This window comes from Diadema antillarum, unplaced genomic scaffold (genome assembly GCF_040938485.1).
Source record: "Diadema antillarum isolate AM-2024a unplaced genomic scaffold, OU_Dant_1.0 seq00000503_RagTag, whole genome shotgun sequence".
Taxonomy (NCBI): Eukaryota; Metazoa; Echinodermata; class Echinoidea; order Diadematoida; family Diadematidae; genus Diadema; species Diadema antillarum.
This window is the reverse complement of record NW_027271460.1, coordinates 164371-185309: the sequence shown is the minus strand read 5'-3', so window position 1 is coordinate 185309 and position 20939 is coordinate 164371. Positions and strand designations below refer to the sequence as shown.

Sequence of the window (20939 nt, the reverse complement as noted above, 5' to 3'; positions counted from 1 at the left end):
AAATATATGTTTACGATGAATATATTTTCCTTACTGGATAGTGATATATTTTTGAATGCTTGTTACCGAAGCTTATATCATTTCTGTCACAAACAGCTCCACCAGTAATCTTTATCTGCACAGACCCACAAATAAGATGTTGTCATTAATTGTGCCATCACATTAGAAAGTTTGCTCATGATGAGGTTAAAGTTGTGTTTACTGGGAATCAGGCTGAGAGGATGACTGTAGGGTTCTGCATTGTGCCTATAGGACACCCCTGGGACAGACACAGCTTATCTCCATAGGGCAAACACCTTCTGACTCTGGAGATATAATGAAGTGGTGTAAACAATGCCCCAACTTTCAACCAATCAGAAGGAAGGAAATCTGTCCATGGGATACAATGTCACCCATCATGGGTTCCAGGGTGTCTCCAGTAGAAGGAGCAAAGCACTCAGCCATGCACTCCTGTCCTCCTGACCCAGGAAAAGACCTCTAGAGGAGACATCTTGTTAAGTCAACTTGCTTGCTGGTGTTTACATGAAGTTGTTCCTGGATGCATCCTTGTTCAAAAAGTTCATATGAAGTTTATGGGAGCTATAACCTAATCATGCATTGGAAGTCATGATTCAGCATTGAAAATATCATTTGCATTAACCATCTTATATTTATTGTGTGTTTTTACCTTTGACATATTTCTTTATGATCACAACAACTTCATTTTGCATTTTGTTTGTTGGCTACTTTGCTAGTCCAACTCATTTAGGAGCAAATATATAGGCATGCTCGATTGTGTTAGAACAGATAAAGAAGTAGGGAAGAAACATGTTAGTTGTTAGGTGTGTCAGTCCTGGCTATTGTTTTGATATCAGTCATTCAGATTCAATATCAGCAGAACACTTCTTGAGAGAACCAAGTGGCTGGATTATTACTTCTGCATATCGTACTGCTATGTGTAAAGTCTTTTTAGTTGAGTGGTTCTGGCTGTGGTTTGTTTGTCAAATACTTTACTGTTCACTACTTAAGCACACTACTGTGAGCTTGACTAACTGACAAATACTATGTAGAGGAAAGAAATGTGTATTAATATACCGTGGGAAATATCACAAGATAAAGATGTTTGTTAATCATTCAACTAAAGCAAAATGTTAGAGAACTGTGAAACATAATTCAGGTTTCAGCGCTTTGTAAATTGCTTTCATTTTGTGCTGCTTGTTAGGCAAGCCTTAAAGGATGCAGTAGAGTTGTTCTTGGAATGTCTTGAATAGGAAGTGTGTGTAGCCATGACATGAAAGTGGCTGGCCTCTTGATAACAAGATGTTATTGGGATCATTTCCTGCCTTCTCAAGTTCATGAGGAGAAACACATCCAGAATGTGTCAGTGTGTTTGTGTGTGTTTATGTCTTGATAAGAGAGAGAGAGAAAGAAAGTTTGTGAGGAAAGAAGGATGATAAGACAATCCTGTTAATTGGAATAGGAAGGGAGGAGGATATGAGATGAATGAGTTTGGGACGAGGCAATCGCTGCTCAGCATGCCTCCCTATGCCATGCATAGTGATGTGGCTATTTTCTCAAATGGCATTCCTGCTGTAGCGGTAGCAGCCCTTTTCTTTCCACGCCCTTCTAATTTACTTCTTGTCTTGTCTGAGGAAGATTAAATGATGGGATTGAAGAGTATCACACACTGTCAAATTTCAGCTCAACTTCTTTATTCATGTTGTTGTCAGGCAACAAATACACTCCTTGGATTTTCTCTTGCTTTAAAACATTTCCCCATATTGTATCTGTAATGAGTGTGTTCGCGATATTGTAAAATGATTATACACTCTTTTACAAGGTTCATTGTGTGTCATATTTAAACTAGTCTTTAATAGTTGATATTGGTTGAAAATCTTATGTTGTAACTTAATATGAATGCAATGACCGGAATACATTGAGCGTTGCATGGAATCTTGAAGGAATTGTTGTATTAGCAGAAAATGTTAAACCAGTGTCATTCAATGTGCACTAAAATCAGATTTGGGAAAACGCTGTGAACATCACTTGACCAACATCACTTGACCAACATCACTTTCATGGTCCAATATCCCAAGATGAGTCCATAGCCATGCTGTCTTTACATGCACCATTATACCAGTCACTTTACCTCTCACTCTAAAGTTTCTTTCCAGGAGATATCAGTTCTGAGTAAGAGCTTTCCATGTTTTGAATTCCAAGCATCATTATGTCACAGGATGTTAACAAGTTGAGGAGGAAACGTGGCAAGAGATAATTTACCACTGTGCGTAAAACATAGGAAGCTGTAGTCTTTAGTGTTGTTGGCATGTCAGCAGTATGGCACTTTTCTCTTGGCCAGATGTTTGCTAGAGTTCTGTGAAAATATGTGATAGCTTTTAAGGAAACCTGCCTAGTGTTAGAGAAACATTGAAACAGACATTCAGTCGATAGATAAAGTATTTATTGCATATGTTGCACAATGCCTAGGGATGTTTTGGCATACCAGCATCATTCTTCTTCGTTTGTTGAACACATTAAAGGGAAACAATATAACTTATCAGAAACACTTTCAATTTCTTTGCAAATCAAATTGCTTTGCTTTGAAACATTTTGCAAGCATCATTATGTATGTGTGTGGATGGATAACAAAAAAGTGCTGCATTCCTTTTGAAAAGATGCAAGTTTTGTATATAAGAAAAATTATCATAATTGTGAATCTCACCTTTGTCACAAAGAATTTGTTTCAGGAGTGAGTATTGATTGCTAGCCCTAAAAAATGGTGTTCATGTTATTTTGCCCACTGAAAACATTTATGATGAATATTTAGCTGATATTTGTATGAAGTGATTGCTTATGGGAGTTGTGTGTGTTGGCATTATGAGGATTACAATGTCTCAGGAGGAAGGAGTGGAGAAGTCACCAACTTGAATTTAAAGTCGTGCCTCCTTCCACTTTATTCTGTCCTTGGAGAGTTGCAATGTCATGATCTTGTGAAGGAATGCAATACCCAGTGCACTACACTCGTATCAGTTGAAGCTGAAACTAGTTTGTGTCCATTCTTGTCTCAAGTGATACACTTGTATGTCTCCTGTCATGTGATAAATCAAGTTTACAAGTTACATGTAATTGAATCTAATCACAACATCCCCCATCTTTTCCTGTATCTTTCAGGACCCCCAGCCGCAAGACTCTTTGGCATCCTGGAAGGGTCCTCGTAAGGTAACCTTGCAGCGTTGGGCTAATGGCTTCGGCTTTACTCTCAGACATTTCATCGTCTACCCACCAGAGTCGGCTGTTGCAGAGCTCAACCGACAACAGGAGACCGGTGGAGGTGGGTCAGCTTAAACCACTCTCTGACATTTATCAGTTTGAAACCATGGCACAAATAAAAAGTGTTGAATCAGACAATGGCAACATTCACAACCTTTATAAAATTTGGAAGAATTACACGTTTTGTTGCCACAGGGTACATTTGTTACATGTTTACAATATAACCCAGATAATAATTAGAGGATTTCTTCTCTAGTTGTGTCATGCAATGTGAGGGTATTTCATCATATAAGCTTGAGTATGTATGACATTTATGATCCTTTTGATATAGTTTGTAGCCCTGACAACAGTCACATAGCAACCAATCTGCTGTTTGCTTTGTTTTTGAGGCCATGGTAACTGCAATTACTGTCTCGTTAATACATTTGCTGATTGTTTCATTCAGAAATGAAGTCCTAGGGTATACTCAAAACTGGATTTGCATGATCAATCAACATTCCAATCCTATAATCCATGGAAGCAGATGTGTCACAGAAAAGCCCCCGAAGTCAAATGTATGTATATTGTTGTCTTCAATTGTAAACAATGCCCAGTTCAAAGTTATCTGTTATGTAGCATGTTGCAAAGATGAATAGGCTGTAATAACAAAAAGAAAAAAGAAAAAAAGAAGAAAAATATGAGTGGCTGGTTTATGCTGCCATTGAAAGATGTTTAAAGAAAAAGAAAAAAAATAAAGATTAGAAATAGTATCAAGACAAAATAAAGACCCAGACTAGATAACTTTCTGGCCTTCTTCCCCCCCCCCCCCCCCCATGTATTTGATGCCATTTTCCCCCTTTCAGATGAGCCGAAGCAGAGGAGTCGCATCTCAGCGTTAGAACCAATGGACACAATCTTTGTCAAACAGGTGAAAGCTGAGGGCCCCGCCCACAAGGCAGGACTGGCCAATGGTGATCGCATCGTGTCTGTGAATGGAGAGAGTGTGACTGGGAAGACTTATCAACAAGTTGTCAACCTCATTCAACTATGGTTAGTATCGTTAGCCTACAATGTATCTTCTTTACCTAGGGTTGTGAATGTGGACAAGATTAAAGTAAAATAATTACACCACCCTACTACACCTCTCCATGGTAGTATACAACAAAAACCTCGGTTAAAACATACTTTACAGATTTGTGATGTACACTGTAGCACTGAAAATTTGATATGGGACATTTGCCAGCCTGTATTATAACCCATTCACTCATGATCATGCAGACAAATACTGGCTAGAGCTTAAAGGGGAAGGCTAGTAACCGATCAGTGGGAATCAGTGGGAATGCTGAGGGATGATTGTTCCAATCCTTGTGGGATTCATTTAAGAGTACATTATATATCTACTGTTGTGTGAAAATTATTTGCTTCAGAACGGTCTCATATTCAAGTAATGTGCAGATTAATGCCCCGTCACTGACCAGGCACGCTAAGCTGGAAACATTAAACTGCACATTACTTGAATATTTTTTTGCAAGATACCAAGAAAACACTTATGAAATAGTACAGCTCATACCATTTTAAGAGGAATTCAAAGTTTATTTGATGAAAATCGAGTTTAGAATGATTGAAACATCCAAAAACAAAGTAAAACAAAGCAATCATAATACAGTGTGGGTCCCACACTTTATTAGAATCGCTCTGTTTTGGATATCTCAGCCATTTCAAAACCAATTTCCATCAAATAAACATTGAATTCCTCATGGAATCACATGCTCTTTCATATTTCATAAGAGGTTTCTCATTATCTCACCAAAAGATGATAGAAACATGAAATTAGGTCTCAACCAAAACTATATGATCCCTTTAAAGCAATACTATCTTCCCTGACATGGAATTGATGATTAAAGATAATACAAGTAAAATGAAGCTGAAGAAAATGTAATGTGGACTATACACAGTAGCCCTCTATCTTTGTCGTTATATTTTTGGTCTAAATTCAGAAGGAAAGGGGTGACATAAACCCATCACTTGACTTTTAATCCTCTCTTTACCCATGTCATGACCACAAGATTGATGTTTTTGGCAGGACAAATGGAAATTGGCATGGTGAAAGAGCCATTGTGTCTATATTATTATGGCACGGCTTTTAAGCAGACTGCATTGAATCAGCACTGGAGGAAAATAGTACCATTTCTCCCCCCCCCCCCCCCCCCCCCTCAAAAAAAAAAAAAAAAAAAAAAAAGAGGGAGAGAGAAAAATGAGTTTGTAATCTGTAAAACATGGCCAGGTGTAGATTTCCTGTCTTTGTTGTGATATCTGTCTCGTAGGTGAACTCACAAGGCATACATCCTACTTATGCACAAACACCTCCCCAAAACTGAATAACAAGTGAAATGAATTAAAAACCTTGTAAGATAACAAGGACCTGGATATGAAGAAAGGTCAGTTTGGCCATTTACAAACTAAATCTTCAACTTTGCTGTACTAAAGTGCTAGACATTTGCCTGAAGATTTTCACTTTGGCTTTAGTGACATTGAGAATCAGTCATCTTGTCAGGTGAGAAAAAGTCAAGTTTATTTGTATAATTTACACCTCTCAAATCAAGTTGTGATTGGAAGTATGAATGTAGTATAGATTTGCGTTAACCTGTTAAGAACAGGCTGATTTTGCTACAACACGCATTTCCCACAGACACTTGCCCGAGTATACTCGAGTATACAATATAGCTACACATGTCCTGCATGATTGTAAAGTACAATATATTATGATACATTGCAGAGGGATAAGATATACGGTCACACAGGGTACTAAGTGTGATATACACTGTATACATAGTGCAAAATATGCAAAAAAGACACAGTGATCCAGTGAAGCCAAATGTTGTGTGGAATGCCAAGAAAAGATTCAGTAGGTTGATTTGGGACTGATTGTAATACTTTTTGAGTATCAAATGCATGAATTATGAAAAATCATATTATTTTTGAGATCCACACACATATGCATCACATATGGACTTCCTGGTAATATCAGCTGACATTGACTCGGATGAGGATATCCTCTTCTTTGAATATTGCTTTAAAGACTACTTTATTTCAAGATACTCCAATATACATAAAAAGTGTTGAAACCACACAAATACTCCTCTCCCCTCTCATGCTTGTTTGTATGCCTGATGTCACTAAGATGTGTTGCTATGTAGCTCAGTGTTTTCTAATATTTTTGTAGTATCTGCTAAGGCAATATCAACAATAGCACTAATTGTGTGAGTGATGAAAATATCTGTAGGTTTATGACAGCTACATGTTTATAAAAATGCTTGGATCTAAATGAAATCTTAAACCTATTATACATGTATGTGGTATAACTTAATCATATCAATATCTCTCAAGAAAACTTAAGAAGAAGAAGAAAATTAAATCATACGTGCAGCACAGGGGCCATTTTTCTCCTCTGTGTACTCTGGTTTGATATAGTACAGTTAATACAGTTAATTCTATTACAAATAGAAAACCTGATGTGAAAGGCTGGAAGTGATAGAATATGACTCAAGTGTAAAGCCATGTTCATTTGATTTCTGATTTATTGAAGACGGAGAACCTCATACAGCAGGGCTTAGACTTGATATGTAACCAGGGTTCAGTGATAAATCATGTAGACTTGAAGTGAATATAGGTTCAATGCTAAACATTTGATCAGGTCTGATTTCACAGACTACTAGTGAGTCCCTGTGTGGAAATTAGATGTATCAAAATCTGTCTGATGAAATTTTCATTTCACCCATCAAGTTTAATGTGTTAATAGTACCATAGGCATTCTGTGAACATACAACGAGAGTTAAATGAGGAAGCAGTCATGTGTAGTGAATATTACATGTGATACTGGGCAAATCAGTTGATATTCGAGTCGTCTTGTTTGATCAAATTCAAGAGAATTTCCTGTTTGAAAGGAAAAGGAAATTGTGTGTAGGGATATTCAATTGCTTTAACCCCACAAATGCCAACTCCTGACTAAACTATGGGAAAAGTCAACATCACTTATTAACTGAATGTATAGTGGGATTGAGTGTACAGGTTAAAACATAATTGCACAAGTGTTTGCTTTAAGGGTTCATTTGGGCACGCCTTGTTTAGCTATCTCCAATGTCAGTTTTGATTGGCTAGCAAAGTGAATTTTTGTTTTTAGTTTTTGCTTTTTCATAAAACAAAAGTTTCATTAAATAAAACATCCCAGTGTTATCTCAGAGCTCTCATGAATGAATTTGGTTTGTTGTTTTTAATCATTATTGAAATTTTGTCAAATCTAGGTGATATGAATACAACAGGAAATATCACTGGCACATAATAAGCTGTTATGAGCATGGGTTTTAAGTTTTTTTTTTTGTATTTTTTTTTTTTTTTTAATGAGTGCTTTGATTTACTTGCAAGTGCAATATATATTGACAAAATTCTCACTGTCTTCACGTGTCTGTGCCATAATGTATGCTCATCTTGTGTTTGTCTTTTGTATGAAGTTTCTATAATGTATTACTAAAAGGAATATTGGGGCATTCAATACAAATCTTGAAGCTTTGTGCCAACTTACAATAGATGTGTACATATGCCTGGAAAGATATATCTATAGTCTATGGACATCAAAATCAGTGAAACCAGGGTTGTGCTGCAGTGGATTTATGTTTCTAATCTACTTTTGTCTTCTTTTATGTTCACTTTATCTCATATTTGCAATGTTGTCTGCAGTAAATACAGGTAATTAAATGTGCATTTATGATTATTATCCTTGTATATCATTTCCAATATGTATGAATCTATTAACCTTTGCCAAATGTATCCTGGATATGAACACACAGTATTATTGGTTCGTGCATTTCACTCAATTCTTAATGCTTAATACTTTTCAGTGCAAAACACATATGAACATAATATTGGTACTAATTATGTTAAAGTGGGTTCATACGTCTCAAAGTCATATACTGCTATATTTTGTAATAAGTCTAAATCAGGAATCAATTGATCATTTCAAACTGTTCATCAATGAATTAATTGGTCATCAATAACCAATCAAGCATTGACCTTTGAGGCAGATTCAGTAACAAGACTCACTGGTCCAAACGATACCTGGGCATATTATATGCTATGTCAAATGGTTCTTTGCAATATAGTATAATTATGCTATCATCTATCAATACTTTATTCCATCAATCTTTAATTCTTTCTAGTCATAGTTGGTCCATTGTTATATTTGGTGCCATGCCCTTTCCATGTATCCCCCTGATTGTCCATTTTGTACACTGTATATATATATTTGTTGATTGTAGTCTACCTACCTTTCTGACTAATATCTGCATTCTTTATAGTAAACCACATTTGTCTATTTGTCTGCACTGTCTTAACCAATGGTGTCCTGTCTAGTGCCTGTGTACTGCATTCCATGTACTGTGTATCTGTACATCCACCTCTTGTATGAGCTAGTCTTTGCAGTTAGTCAAACCTACTTTTATTGTATTTATTTTGTGGACTGTACCACTTTTTATCATATTCACATCCTTTATAGTTCTTCTTCTTCCATCTTCATGTCACACCCAATGATAATACTACTAATAATGATCATATGAGGGAGGTGCTGCCTCTAGAGAGACAGATATACAGACACTTCATATTTTATTACTTCACAAGCATATAAACCTACATACATTAAACAGGATATTTTCCACTTCCACTGCTGTTACTTTCTTGTACTCAAATCTTATCTGTATAATGGTTAGTTAATACCAGACGTCTCTGAAGTCTGCTATAGATGGAGTTTTCTCTTTTTAATAGAAAATACCATCACTTGAGGAAGACTAATATCAATGGTATAATACTATGACAGAAGATCAAGAAGCTTGGGATATGTAGTGAAGTTGTTATGTAGAAACATTTGAAGTAGTGTATTGTGTATGTTGTAATGTCAAATACTGGATATTAGACAGACATACAAATTAAATCCGCAGAAGTTTAGGAGTGAAAAATTAAGGAGCAGGGATTGTTTTGTGTAAATCACCCTGATTTGTTAGTCCCATTTTTACTATAACAAAGATATGCAAAAAACAAAAAGTCTTGCTTAACCCTTTTATGTCCCTGTAAGAATGAGAACCTCAGCAGTAGGTGAGCAAATCAAGTTTGTCTTTTTGTCTTTGTGTGTTGTTTCCACTGTTTGCTCACCTAAGTGTACTTTTTGTATTGTTAATAAAGTAAAAAATAAAGAAAACCCCACAATGTAAGATAAAAAGAGGTCAAACAAATTATTCTCCAGTACCTAATTGTGAGACTAAGTTTCAAATGATAATGCATACTGTACATCACTTAGATGGCAGTCAGACCTTTAAGTCTGCTCTATAAACTGCTTGTAAGCTACGAGGCATAATTTGAGTGATGTACTACAATGTCACTTCCAAGAGCTATCAATGTCTTTGTTATTGTTCTTGCCAGCTTGGAAAACTGTAGGAAACCGTTCAACAAAAGACAACAATTGGTTGAATATGAAGATAGATAGCCTTTCTTGTAGCCTTGCGGCACAGAAAATAGTATCATGATATATGAAAACCTATCTCATCTTGAGCCTAAGTCTTTTTTCTGGCTGGTAAGATCTGCTCTTGAGAATTGCTCTTGATTAGAGGATTATTATCTTCACAGGTTAAATTGGGATGAGGCTTGTGAGTTGAGAATAAGTCAAGCATACTTCCCTCTGGCCTTCTATTGTCCAGTAAAGGTCATAGCCAACAGACTTTGTAAAGTCCAGTCTCTCAAGCATTAAATCAGGAAATAATCAAATATGAAAGTGGTTGAGAGATATGAAATCCACCTCTAAAGGGAGTTTGTGCACCCACAGTTACTAGATCTGAGACTGGTGATATCACAAAATATTCCTGCTTCAGGTCATTCTATCTCTTCACTCCTGGTATATTCATTTTTGTTTTCTTTATGTCCATTGCATGGCATGGTTTGTCTCTCATCAATAAGACCTATAGGAAAAGGTCTATGTCAAACTTTGAGCTGACACCATTTCTGTTTCTCCTGATCTTGTTTTTGAAATATTTTTTTCCCATACAAACAATTCTTTTTTATTCTATTAATTTGAACAGACAATACCCATAGTAATTTATTTTATTATTCTGAACAGACAGTACCCATAGTAATTTATTCTATTAATCTGAACAGACAATACCCATAGTAGTTTAGTGCATTGATGACTTTAGTGAAGGGAAACAAGACAGAGAAAGAAAGTGAAGCAATTATAAGAGTGAAATAGATTATCTTTTTAATGTTTAATGCTCAATACTTGCAGCATCTACACACTGTGGCTCATGTCGTCTTGGTTATGCTACTATGATGTTTCACTCAGAACAAACTTTAATAACTTGTTTTGGTCGTGTTATATCACTAATCAAACTTTTTCAGGGTAATTTTATTGTATTCTGATAGAGAGAGAGAAAAAAAGAGAGAAAGAAATAGGTAGGATAAGCTTTGTGTATAGGGAATTTTGAGACAGTGGTAATTTCCAGGATCTGCCTAGTTCAAAGAATTCCTCTCTGGTTTCATACAGGTTGTAATGGGACCTTGTCTGGTACTTGCATGTTGCCATCACTCTTGGTTTTGGTAGTCTGAAAAGTTTTGTGTTTGTATGGAGACAAGTGCTGTGGTATACTAGTGTACATAGGATTCCACAAAAGAGGAACATGTTAGATTTGAAGACTAAAATATGTCAGTAGGAATGGGAGAATGTGAGTCCCAAGTCTCTTTTTGAAAAATGATTACCAAATTACTTAGCTCAATGTGCATTCCAGCAGTAATTACCCAATCAGACTGGTATTTTGTATTCCCATGATTCTCATAGTTTCTGCCCAGAGATTTAGCCTTTTGATACAAAGTGGACATTGCTTATTTAATAGCTAGCCTCCAAAACTAGGGATTACTGCAATTTCAACAGAAAGGGGTCTGCTTCTTGAGTGTGCTCTTAAGTGTATGTATAGGTTCTGTTTTCCTAAGAGGTAGAATGGCTACCTTTCTTGTAAGAATGTATCCATCTTCTGCTTTTCATCCCGTAATGCAATGATGATTAATTGAGAAAGCCCCTATTTTTGTCTCGTTGCAGCGATAAGAACCTGACGCTGTTTGTAGTCCCTAGAGAGGAAGACATCCTACAGGTAGCCTACCCATCCTCAGCATACAAAGCATCGAGTAGTGCACCCTCTACACAGTCATGGCGCAGTGACAGAAAGCAGAGTTTCCCCAATGAGCAGGCTAAGAGAGAGGCAGACCTAAACAGCCAGAACTCTGGTAGCAATCTCTCCTCCTTGTCGGATGATCACGATGTGCTTGTTGTTGGTAAGGGTGGCCGAGAGAGTGAGGACACTGAATCCATCAAAGAAAGGAGTGATATCAGATTCTTGACTGATGATTCGCCATCAACTACCTATCGAGATATCCAGGTACACCAGGGGAGCAAGCTGAACAGTCATACATCCACATCTAACTCAGATGGGTATAGGAACTGTAAGAATGAAAGGAAAAATTCCGATACAAAGCAGCCTTACAAGGTACAGCGTGTTACGGCTTCCACTATCAATCATGAGTCCTCAGCACCAATGAGAGTCACAGTGGTAAACACCTCACAGTCAACTGGGGACTCACCATCACATAGTCAAAAGGACCAGAGGACGTTCAGATTAACTAATGTATTGAATGCACAGACTTTGAACAAGCCACAAAGTAGTCAAAGCAATGTAGGAGATGTCCATGTAAGGAAGCGAGATGAGGTGAATGAAAAGCCAGATCCTCAGCCTGGGAAACATGTGGCATCCCTGAAGAGTTACTATGAAGCCGCTAAGCTTGCCAATTCCGTTTCTAGCTCCGATGCCAACTCAATGGCTGCCCCTGCAGAGAAAGCAGAGACCAGTAAGAGTTCAAGTCGAGGGCACAGTTCAAGTGTGGACAATTTACTCACACAGCCTGGCCTGTCGTCTAACCAAGCTGTGCTCAGAATACAGCCCCAGAGAAGCATGAATGGTTCCTCATCGTGTGATGATTTACTGACGTCTGGTGCTCGGTCTGACATCGGTAGACAAAATCGACAGGTGAGTATCATTGCTGGGCAGAGTGTCCAGCGGACTGATGATGCCAGCAGATATTCAGGGGTAGTAAACACATGGCAGAATGACCAGGAGAGTGTCAAAGTCAGCAAGAGTCCAGGGATTGGCAGTGCCAGGATCACTGTGAAGGTAGACGATCCAGACATCCATAAGGCTTTTGCAGAGGAAGCATCCCTGCACCGTAATGAGTACACAGCCCAAGCCACTAGAGTCACTGTGTCGGCCTCTGTGTCTGCAGATAACCTTTCACAAGCCGCCAGGAACGTCAACGTGCATAGTGGAGAGGTGATATCAAGCAATGTGTCCCCAAAGCATGAGGTACGGAACAGAGCACTGACTGTAAATCATGAATCAGGTTCAAGAAATATTTCAAGTAGTTCATCAGCATCAGCTCTCCCAATCTCCAGATCACAGACTCTTGCCTCAGGTCGGGTTGTCCACCTGGTTGGCCAACGCCAGGTGTTACCAGACAAGCCTCAAGACAGTCTGCAGTACAGAGACAAGAAGCAGTCTTCTAGCAGCAATGACATCAGTAGCAATCAGCTGACTGTCCCAGACGGAAGCTTCTTTCCCTGGAAGCGGACGGGCTCAAGGAGGGGATCTGCAGGCAGTGAAGGGAGTGAAGGACGACCATCATCGAACCAAGGGAAGCAGAAACCTCCGGTGCCAAAGAGGGACAGCAGTCGAGGCAGGGTGCGGGAACGGAGCCTTGAGAGAGAGAGGCAACGTGAACGCACCATGCATGAGAGACACAGAAGCCGTAGCTATGACAGGTCTCACCAGAGGACAAACTGGTCTCAGTTCCAGGTAAGATGTCCTTGCTCTTTAGTTCTTCTCTAGGAGAATGGACATTATCCAAATATATGCTATTTCTCTGTTTGTTACAAATGAAAATATTCCTTGAAATACATAGCTTATCATTCATTTATGTTAAAAATACTCAAGAACATTTGTCACAATGTAATATTGTTGTTATTGTTTTACATCTGAAAGATATTCTGTTTTGACAGGTGATACATTGCCATTTTGCTGAAATATACTTTGATCAAGAACTATCCTAATTTTGTATGTTTGATAGATCTTAGTTTTATTATGTGTTTATATTATTTTGAATATGAACTCATGTCTAATATGCCTTTTGAATTTCTTCTTTTATCAGTGCAATTTTTTTCCTCTTTCTGTTTCTGCTCATTCTGTTCATTCAGGCTTTCCGCAAGAATGCTGGCGATGCTGTACCAGAGGGGGTCCAGATGGATGATGGCGCCCTCATGAGGTCTGGGAGAAAAGACTCCAGTGCTAGCAGTAACAGCGCTGGGTCAGTGAGTGGAGAGAGAGAAGGCAAATCATACCCAGGTATTCACTGCAATGAACACTCTTTGCTATATGTGGTAGAGTAATCATCTTCATCCTCCATGTTGTGAGCAGTGGGTATTTGTGTGTACCAAGTCTTGTAATCCTGCATGTTATTTTGCTGCCTGCCCTATTTGGTCATTTTGACCAGACAATTCTTGGCCTTACATCCAAAATACACTGTATGTCAACAGTAGAAATGCAGAACAGTTATATGTTTCAGCACTCATATTCTGATTTTCACAAGTTCCATTCTTACTAGAAGGAGAAACAAAATAGAATGTGTGTGGTCACTTTGTATCATTTCAGAAATCGATTGCAAAACACAAATATCACTGCTACTTCAAATTACAGTTACTTTTCAAATCAAAGGCTGTTATCATTCATTTAGCTTCAACTGAAACAACGAAACCCAATCATGATTTCATACAATTTCATTTAAATCCGACTGCTAATCACTCTGAACTGAAATCACTCTTCACAGTAATTTTATCCTTCATAACTTGGCAAGCTCCCATTCCTCCCTTTCACTGCATCCCTCTATGTTAGTACCTCCATATCACTGATGTGTTATGATCATTGCACACATGTGTAGAGTAGGAATGGCTTCCAATGTGGAAAATTGGAACTGGTGTTGCATTTTGACAAATCTGTGATAGATACATGTAGCATAGACAACGGAAAGATAATGGTTAATATTCAGTGACAAAAGCTACGCATGAGTCAGCATGTTGTGCCCCCTCCTTGTCAAAAACACCCAGCATTCCGCTTTAAAGGTTGGCGACCGCGGTCGATGTCCTATGACTTCAAGGAGCCAAGAACTCGTTCCAACACAGAGTCGGCAATACAGTCGTACGGATCATGGTCATCAAAGCGTGGGAGCGGTGGCAAGATGAAGGAGATGAGCATCGGTGCTGCGTACCGGCGACTTGTACAGATGAAGGAAGGTGTGCGCGAAGAAAATGGTAGAGCTGCTTTTAAAAAAAATAAAAAAAAATATCGCCATTTATCCAGTCGTGAACAGCTAGCCAGCATGCTTGTCACAAACCTATATCAGATCATCAGCAGCATCTAAACATCATGACATCTATGTAAGATGTATTCCATCATGGGGAAGGAACTGTTTGGGTATGAATCTGTTTTTACTAGCAACTCTTTAAAGTTCACCAGGTTGAAGGCATACCTATGGTTTCATGCACTGAGTTAGTCCTGCTAATAGAAACTGTCAGACACAGCTTCATGATTTCAAGCCTAGCATGAGATTCCAATAAAAACTGCTGGCCAAAGTTAATGCTGGCTGTGCCATTAAGTTGTTGTTTTTTGTTTTTGCAAGATCATCCTAGATAAATAACCCATTGAGGATGAGCTGATTTTGCTTTAACGTATGTTTTCCATAGAGTCTACTCGGGACTTGTCTCCAACGAGTTAATGGAGCTACAGACAGTAATTGCCCTCAGCAAACAAACAAAAACTAAACAGAAAACAAGAAATGGCATTAGCACTTGTAGTTGACCTTTTGAACATGTGACAAGAAATCAGCAAAATGTATATATATATTTTTTTTTCAAAATGTGGTATTAACTAAAATATAGATTAAAATTAAGAATATAAATTATAAATTAAAATTGTGAGAGGCCTCTAAAATATGAACTCTTGAAAGTTGTTGCACCTAGATACAGATAGAATGTATGTTAATGACTCAGTGGCTGGATGAATTAAAGCTATGCTGTACAGCAGTCTTCTGAACATCCGAAAATTCTCAATATTGCTCAATATGCTGTAACACAAAATTTTATTTCAGGCTGACAAGTAAGTTAACGTGTGGTATAACTCATGATCCTATATATATATATATATATATATATATATATATATATATATATATATATACATATAGATATTTTTCTCTTTTTTTTTGGTTGTTATGTCACACATTGATTCTCAGATATTCTTTTTTATCATCATTATGCATCAGGCCATAGTATCCCATTCTGCACACACTGCAAGAGTTGTAGATTTGCTTCACAAAAGCTTGATACAAATAACTTGTAATGCTTTAGCAGAGTGGCCACCCAGAAAGAGTTTTGGTTTGATGATTTATTACTAACAATGCCATCACATTTGCTTGATTTGCACTAACTTGTCTACGCAGGATTTGATTCCATAGTCAGCTCACCTTTGCATAGTACTGATACCAAAACTATTCTGCTTTTTATGTTCATTGGAACAGAATGTGCAGTGTATGAAAGGAAGTCTTGTGTAACGATACTATTCACATCTATATGCTTCAAATATATTTATTGTAAATGTTTTATCAGCAAAATAGAACAAATTTGTTGAAGTATAAGCTTGTTTTTGTTTGTTCTTTGTTTGTGATGGGAGGGGCTGGAGGGAATGCAGTTTGTGTATGTACATTGTATACTAGTATCCTACAGAACTTGAAATGTCTTTGCACTTGCTGACCAAAACAAGAGAAAGATATTTCGGCGTATTCCTGAGGAAAAATATGTACATGTATGTGACCCAGCATCACAAAATCAACCAAAAGTCACCAGATACAGATTTTAAGTTAAGGGTAGATTCTGAAAGAGCAGACTCTTAGCTTTAAAATAATATATAACTAAATACAAATGGACTTTCATAACCTGTCTAAATAATAGAAAGAAAGAACATACTGTGAACAAATGTTTACTTAGAAAAGAGGCTGTGAAGTTCAGGGGCTATTCAAGTGGCTAATCTTGTACCAACCTGTGCTCTGTGAAGTTCAGGGCTATTCAAGTGGCTAATCTTGTACCAACCTGTGTTCTGTGCAGTTCAGGGGCTATTCAAGTTCCTAATCTTGTACCAACCTGTGCTCTGTGCAGTTCAGGGGCTATTCAAGTGGCTAATCTTGTACCAACCTGTGCTCTGTGAAGTTCAGGGGCTATTCAAGTGGCTAATCTTGTACCAACCTGTGCTCTGTGCAGTTCAGGGGCTATTCAAGTGGCTAATCTTGTACCAACCTGTGCTCTGTGAAGTTCAGGGGCTATTCAAGTGGCTAATCTTGTACCAACCTGTGCTCTGTGCAGTTCAGGGGCTATTCAAGTGGCTAATCTTGTACCAACCTGTGCTCTGTGCAGTTCAGGGGCTATTCAAGTGGCTAATCTTGTACCAACCTGTGCTCTGTGCAGTTCAGGGGCTATTCAAGTGGCTAATCTTGTACCAACCTGTGTTCTGTGCAGTTCAGGGGCTATTCAAGTGGCTAATCTTGTACCAACCTGTGCTCTGTGCAGTTCAGGGGCTATTCAAGTGGCTAATCTTGTACCAACCTGTGCTCTGTGAAGTTCAGGGGCTATTCAAGTGGCTAATCTTGTACCAACCTGTGCTCTGTGCAGTTCAGGGGCTATTCAAGTGGCTAATCTTGTACCAACCTGTGCTCTGTGCAGTTCAGGGGCTATTCAAGTGGCTAATCTTGTACCAACCTGTGCTCTGTGCAGTTCAGGGGCTATTCAAGTGGCTAATCTTGTACCAACCTGTGCTCTGTGCAGTTCAGGGGCTATTCAAGTGGCTAATCTTGTACCAACCTGTGCTCTGTGCAGTTCAGGGGCTATTCAAGTGGCTAATCTTGTACCAACCTGTGCTCTGTGCAGTTCAGGGGCTATTCAAGTGGCTAATCTTGTACCAACCTGTGCTCTGTGCAGTTCAGGGGCTATTCAAGTGGCTAATCTTGTACCAACCTGTGCTCTGTGCAGTTCAGGGGCTATTCAAGTGGCTAATCTTGTACCAACCTGTGCTCTGTGAAGTTCAGGGGCTATTCAAGTGGCTAATCTTGTACCAACCTGTGCTCTGTGAAGTTCAGGGGCTATTCAAGTGGCTAATCTTGTACCAACCTGTGCTCTGTGCAGTGAATGGAACTAGAAGCAGGAAGTAAAACTCCATAACAACCATAATGAAGGGATTATCAGATTAAGCTGAAATTGTGCACACTCTAGGCATATTCGATTCATCACAGCAGTAGCAACATCCTTTCAAAAGTTACTAGAGGTAGTTTTAGTAGAAAATGAAGAGCGCATAGAGGGTTCTTAAGAAATGAAAAAGGGGCCTGTAGACTACCTAATCATGATATTAAACAGAAAATGTATTTCCACGTAAACTGCAAAAGATACAATTTGCCATTTGTTTTGCGATCCAAAACTTAAGAATAATGTTGAAGAAGAATTGCTCTTTCAGAAAAAAACAAACAAACCAACAACTGAAGATTAACCAAGTTGACTGAATTCCCCTACTACTGTAAAGTTCGCGTGACTAATTTTTCACGCTTGGCCGGGTCGGAAGAGTTTCGCGTGTTTTTAATTCCGTGGAATCAAGACATCACGCACAGGCACATATGGCAAGCAAAAATATTCGCATGCTTTTATTTTCGCACTAGTTTCTGGTTGCGCGAAATGCGCGAAAATTTGAACACCGCGAAAATTTCCACTTTTACAGTATTTGAGACCTCATGTAGAATTAGGGTGTGTTGCTTTTTGTTGGCTATGTGATGCACAGTCACATCTATCTGGGCCCCATTGCATAAAAGTTACTATTGTGGTAACTTTGCCATCCAATGGTAACTACCATGGGATTCTTGATTTTGATTGGCTGCTGAGTATTGTTACCATGGTAGTTACCATTGGATGGCAAAGTTACCACAATAGTAACTTTTATGCAATGGGGCACAGGGCATATGACAAGTCTAACTGTGTGATGAATGGCAGCATGGTATTGACAACTTCATGTATTATCACAAGTAGTGACTGTGGACATGAATTACTGCATATAATTGAGTGACATTCCTTCCATGTCTGGTAATAAAAGGGGAGAATAAAAAAGGGTAAACTAATCAACTCCACCCTAGAGAAAGAATTTTAGACATGCTTTTGTAACATTCTTGTCAATGACAAAAGTGAATAGGTAATCAGATGTAAGCCCTACAAACTACTGTGTAAAATGAAGAGTTCAGAAACAGCAGCACTGAGGAACATAAAATGTGTACATTTGATCCATGAAAATTTGGCTGTCTAGTGTAGTGGGTGTGTTGTCCTCAAACTCCTAAAGTGTATGTGAGCAGTGTGACTCTGGGCGTTTGCCAACTCACTATAGGCACTGTGCTAAGAGAGAGGGGGAAAGAGAGATATTAGCACCCACCAGTTGATATTACTGCACTGCTCTGTTAATCTATGATTTCCTCAATGCACAAACTAAAATATGCTAGTGGTTAATATTTCAGTCTACTGTGGTATGGGTGAAAAAATAACCTCTTATAGAATTAGCATGTCTAACAAGTGTGGTGTGTAAATACACTGCAGTATCTATGATAGGTGAGATTGAGCTGTAACTTGGCTATTCCAGTTACACTCCAGCTTCATGGATAAACTCAGTCAAGATGACATTTCAAATGTGTGTCTTTGTTACGGCTTAAAAAGAGAAGAAAATAATTGATTATCATCAGTGCTGTTTTCGTTGCAAAATTTTGAAATTTTGGTCATGATCAGGGTCACACCTTTTGATTCAGCGTTCTCACTGTAAAACATACTCAAACTTTTTTAGTTGCGATTATTTGCGAAGAGCTGACCCGTGCATGTTATGAATGTTATGCTTAGTATTGTATATCACAAGGCCAATTCAACATGCTGTGGCACGCCACAGCATAGTAAAAATAGCATGGAGTGACACGCATGGTGCATTGTGGGATATACAATGTGGAAATTGTTTGCAGTCACTGCTCTCACTGCACAACTGAATCCTTTTGCAAAAAATCACAAAAAAATTGTGCCATTTGGGATGCAACCCGAATCTCATGAAAAAACATGCTATTTCTGTTCTTGCTGTAACAGTTTCAAGATGTGGGTTGTGATCAAGATTGCAACCTGAAAAAAAAAAAAAGAAGAAAAAAAAAGTTATTTTGAGTGCAATGAAAATGGTAGGCCTACTTGATGTATGTAGCTTATATTTTTTTCTTGGCAAATTCATGGATAACTTGCACAAATTGGACAGGTATGAAGGAGGTTGGCAAAGACCTATCAATCAATTTCTATTTGTCTTCTTAGAGTCTTCTCAAGGTTTTTTTTTTTTTAATTTTCTCTCTCACTCAGATTCCTTTTAGGCATCCATGCTCTAGCCATGTCCTTGAAAGAGATATCAAATGGATCACCCTCATTTTTCTCAGTTCTCCCTATTGACACAGCCTGGCTTGCTATGGAAAAGCTTCAGTCCTCTCATTTCAGGACATGGAGGCAAGCAGGGCTTATAGTCAAGGTCCTAGCTCCCATCTCATTCATACACATTTCTCAGCCATGTCTGACAAACAAGACGAGGTCTACCTTGCACAATCTCAGCTGTGTCTCTCACACCTCCCTGTCAGTACACTGAGTTCCGTATGATATCAAAACTTAATGTGGTCAGTGTGTGTCTTTTTCTATAGGCCATGATGAGATTACATGTATTATATTGAGGGCTATTTGTTGTACAAATTATATCAAAGTCTCATGCAACCACATTGTTTGATAACAAACAAACAAAATTCTGAAAATCCCTCCATTCAAAACATCATAATCAAATCTTGTGTTGTGCTCTATATTGTCCTGTGGCTATTCTACTCTGGGTTCACAATAAGACTGCTTATGGTTATGGATTATTTCAGATTAATGTGGAACATGTCCATTTCATTTAAGTATTTATGCATACAATTGAGTTGTCAAATGAGGTTAAATCCACATCATTTGATGTGAAGTTCAGTTTATTGCATGATTTGCAATGGTCATAGCTGCCACTCAAAGGCAGAAATATTGTCAGACTTCTGAGGTGACAGGTTTTTACCACAGTGGACATTTTTGTGATTGGCAGACTTAGACTTGTAAAATAAGAGCTATGTGTCATTCTGTTTTTATTAACAACTAGCACGCCACAGTGGATAAGAGCACCAAGCAGGAATCTAATGCATGTAATGTATATATGCACTCTGAACATGTCTTGATTTATTCTATGATATCACTAGAGGGCAGCATTCCACATTCACTAGTATTATGTTTGCAATTGACAGAATTTTTGTGTTGACAACTTCTGTATTCATCTAAGTACTCACTTGTTTATTTGGGTTTTGTTGTCCTAATTATGTCATTTTGTTGTTTTCGTAGCAGACATTTCATGAATTTTCCATACAGGTGTACACTTTAATATGCAAGTGATGTGGAAGATGGTTGATTGATTTAAAAAAAA

At 38.2% G+C, this 20939-nt stretch overlaps 1 protein-coding gene across 3 annotated transcripts in view; it reads left to right on the top strand.

Moving 5' to 3' along the window:
- The window catches only part of LOC139733914 (rho GTPase-activating protein 21-like), a 115626-nt gene that overhangs the window by 62397 nt on the left and 32290 nt on the right, over positions 1-20939 (top strand). For all 3 annotated transcript variants that reach the window (XM_071644727.1, XM_071644724.1, XM_071644726.1), the window contains 4 exons: positions 3151-3310; positions 4092-4278; positions 11357-13160; positions 13559-13706. In XM_071644727.1, coding sequence (XP_071500828.1) covers positions 3151-3310; positions 4092-4278; positions 11357-13160; positions 13559-13706 — 2299 coding nt within the window. The remainder of the gene's footprint in view (positions 1-3150; positions 3311-4091; positions 4279-11356; positions 13161-13558; positions 13707-20939) is intronic.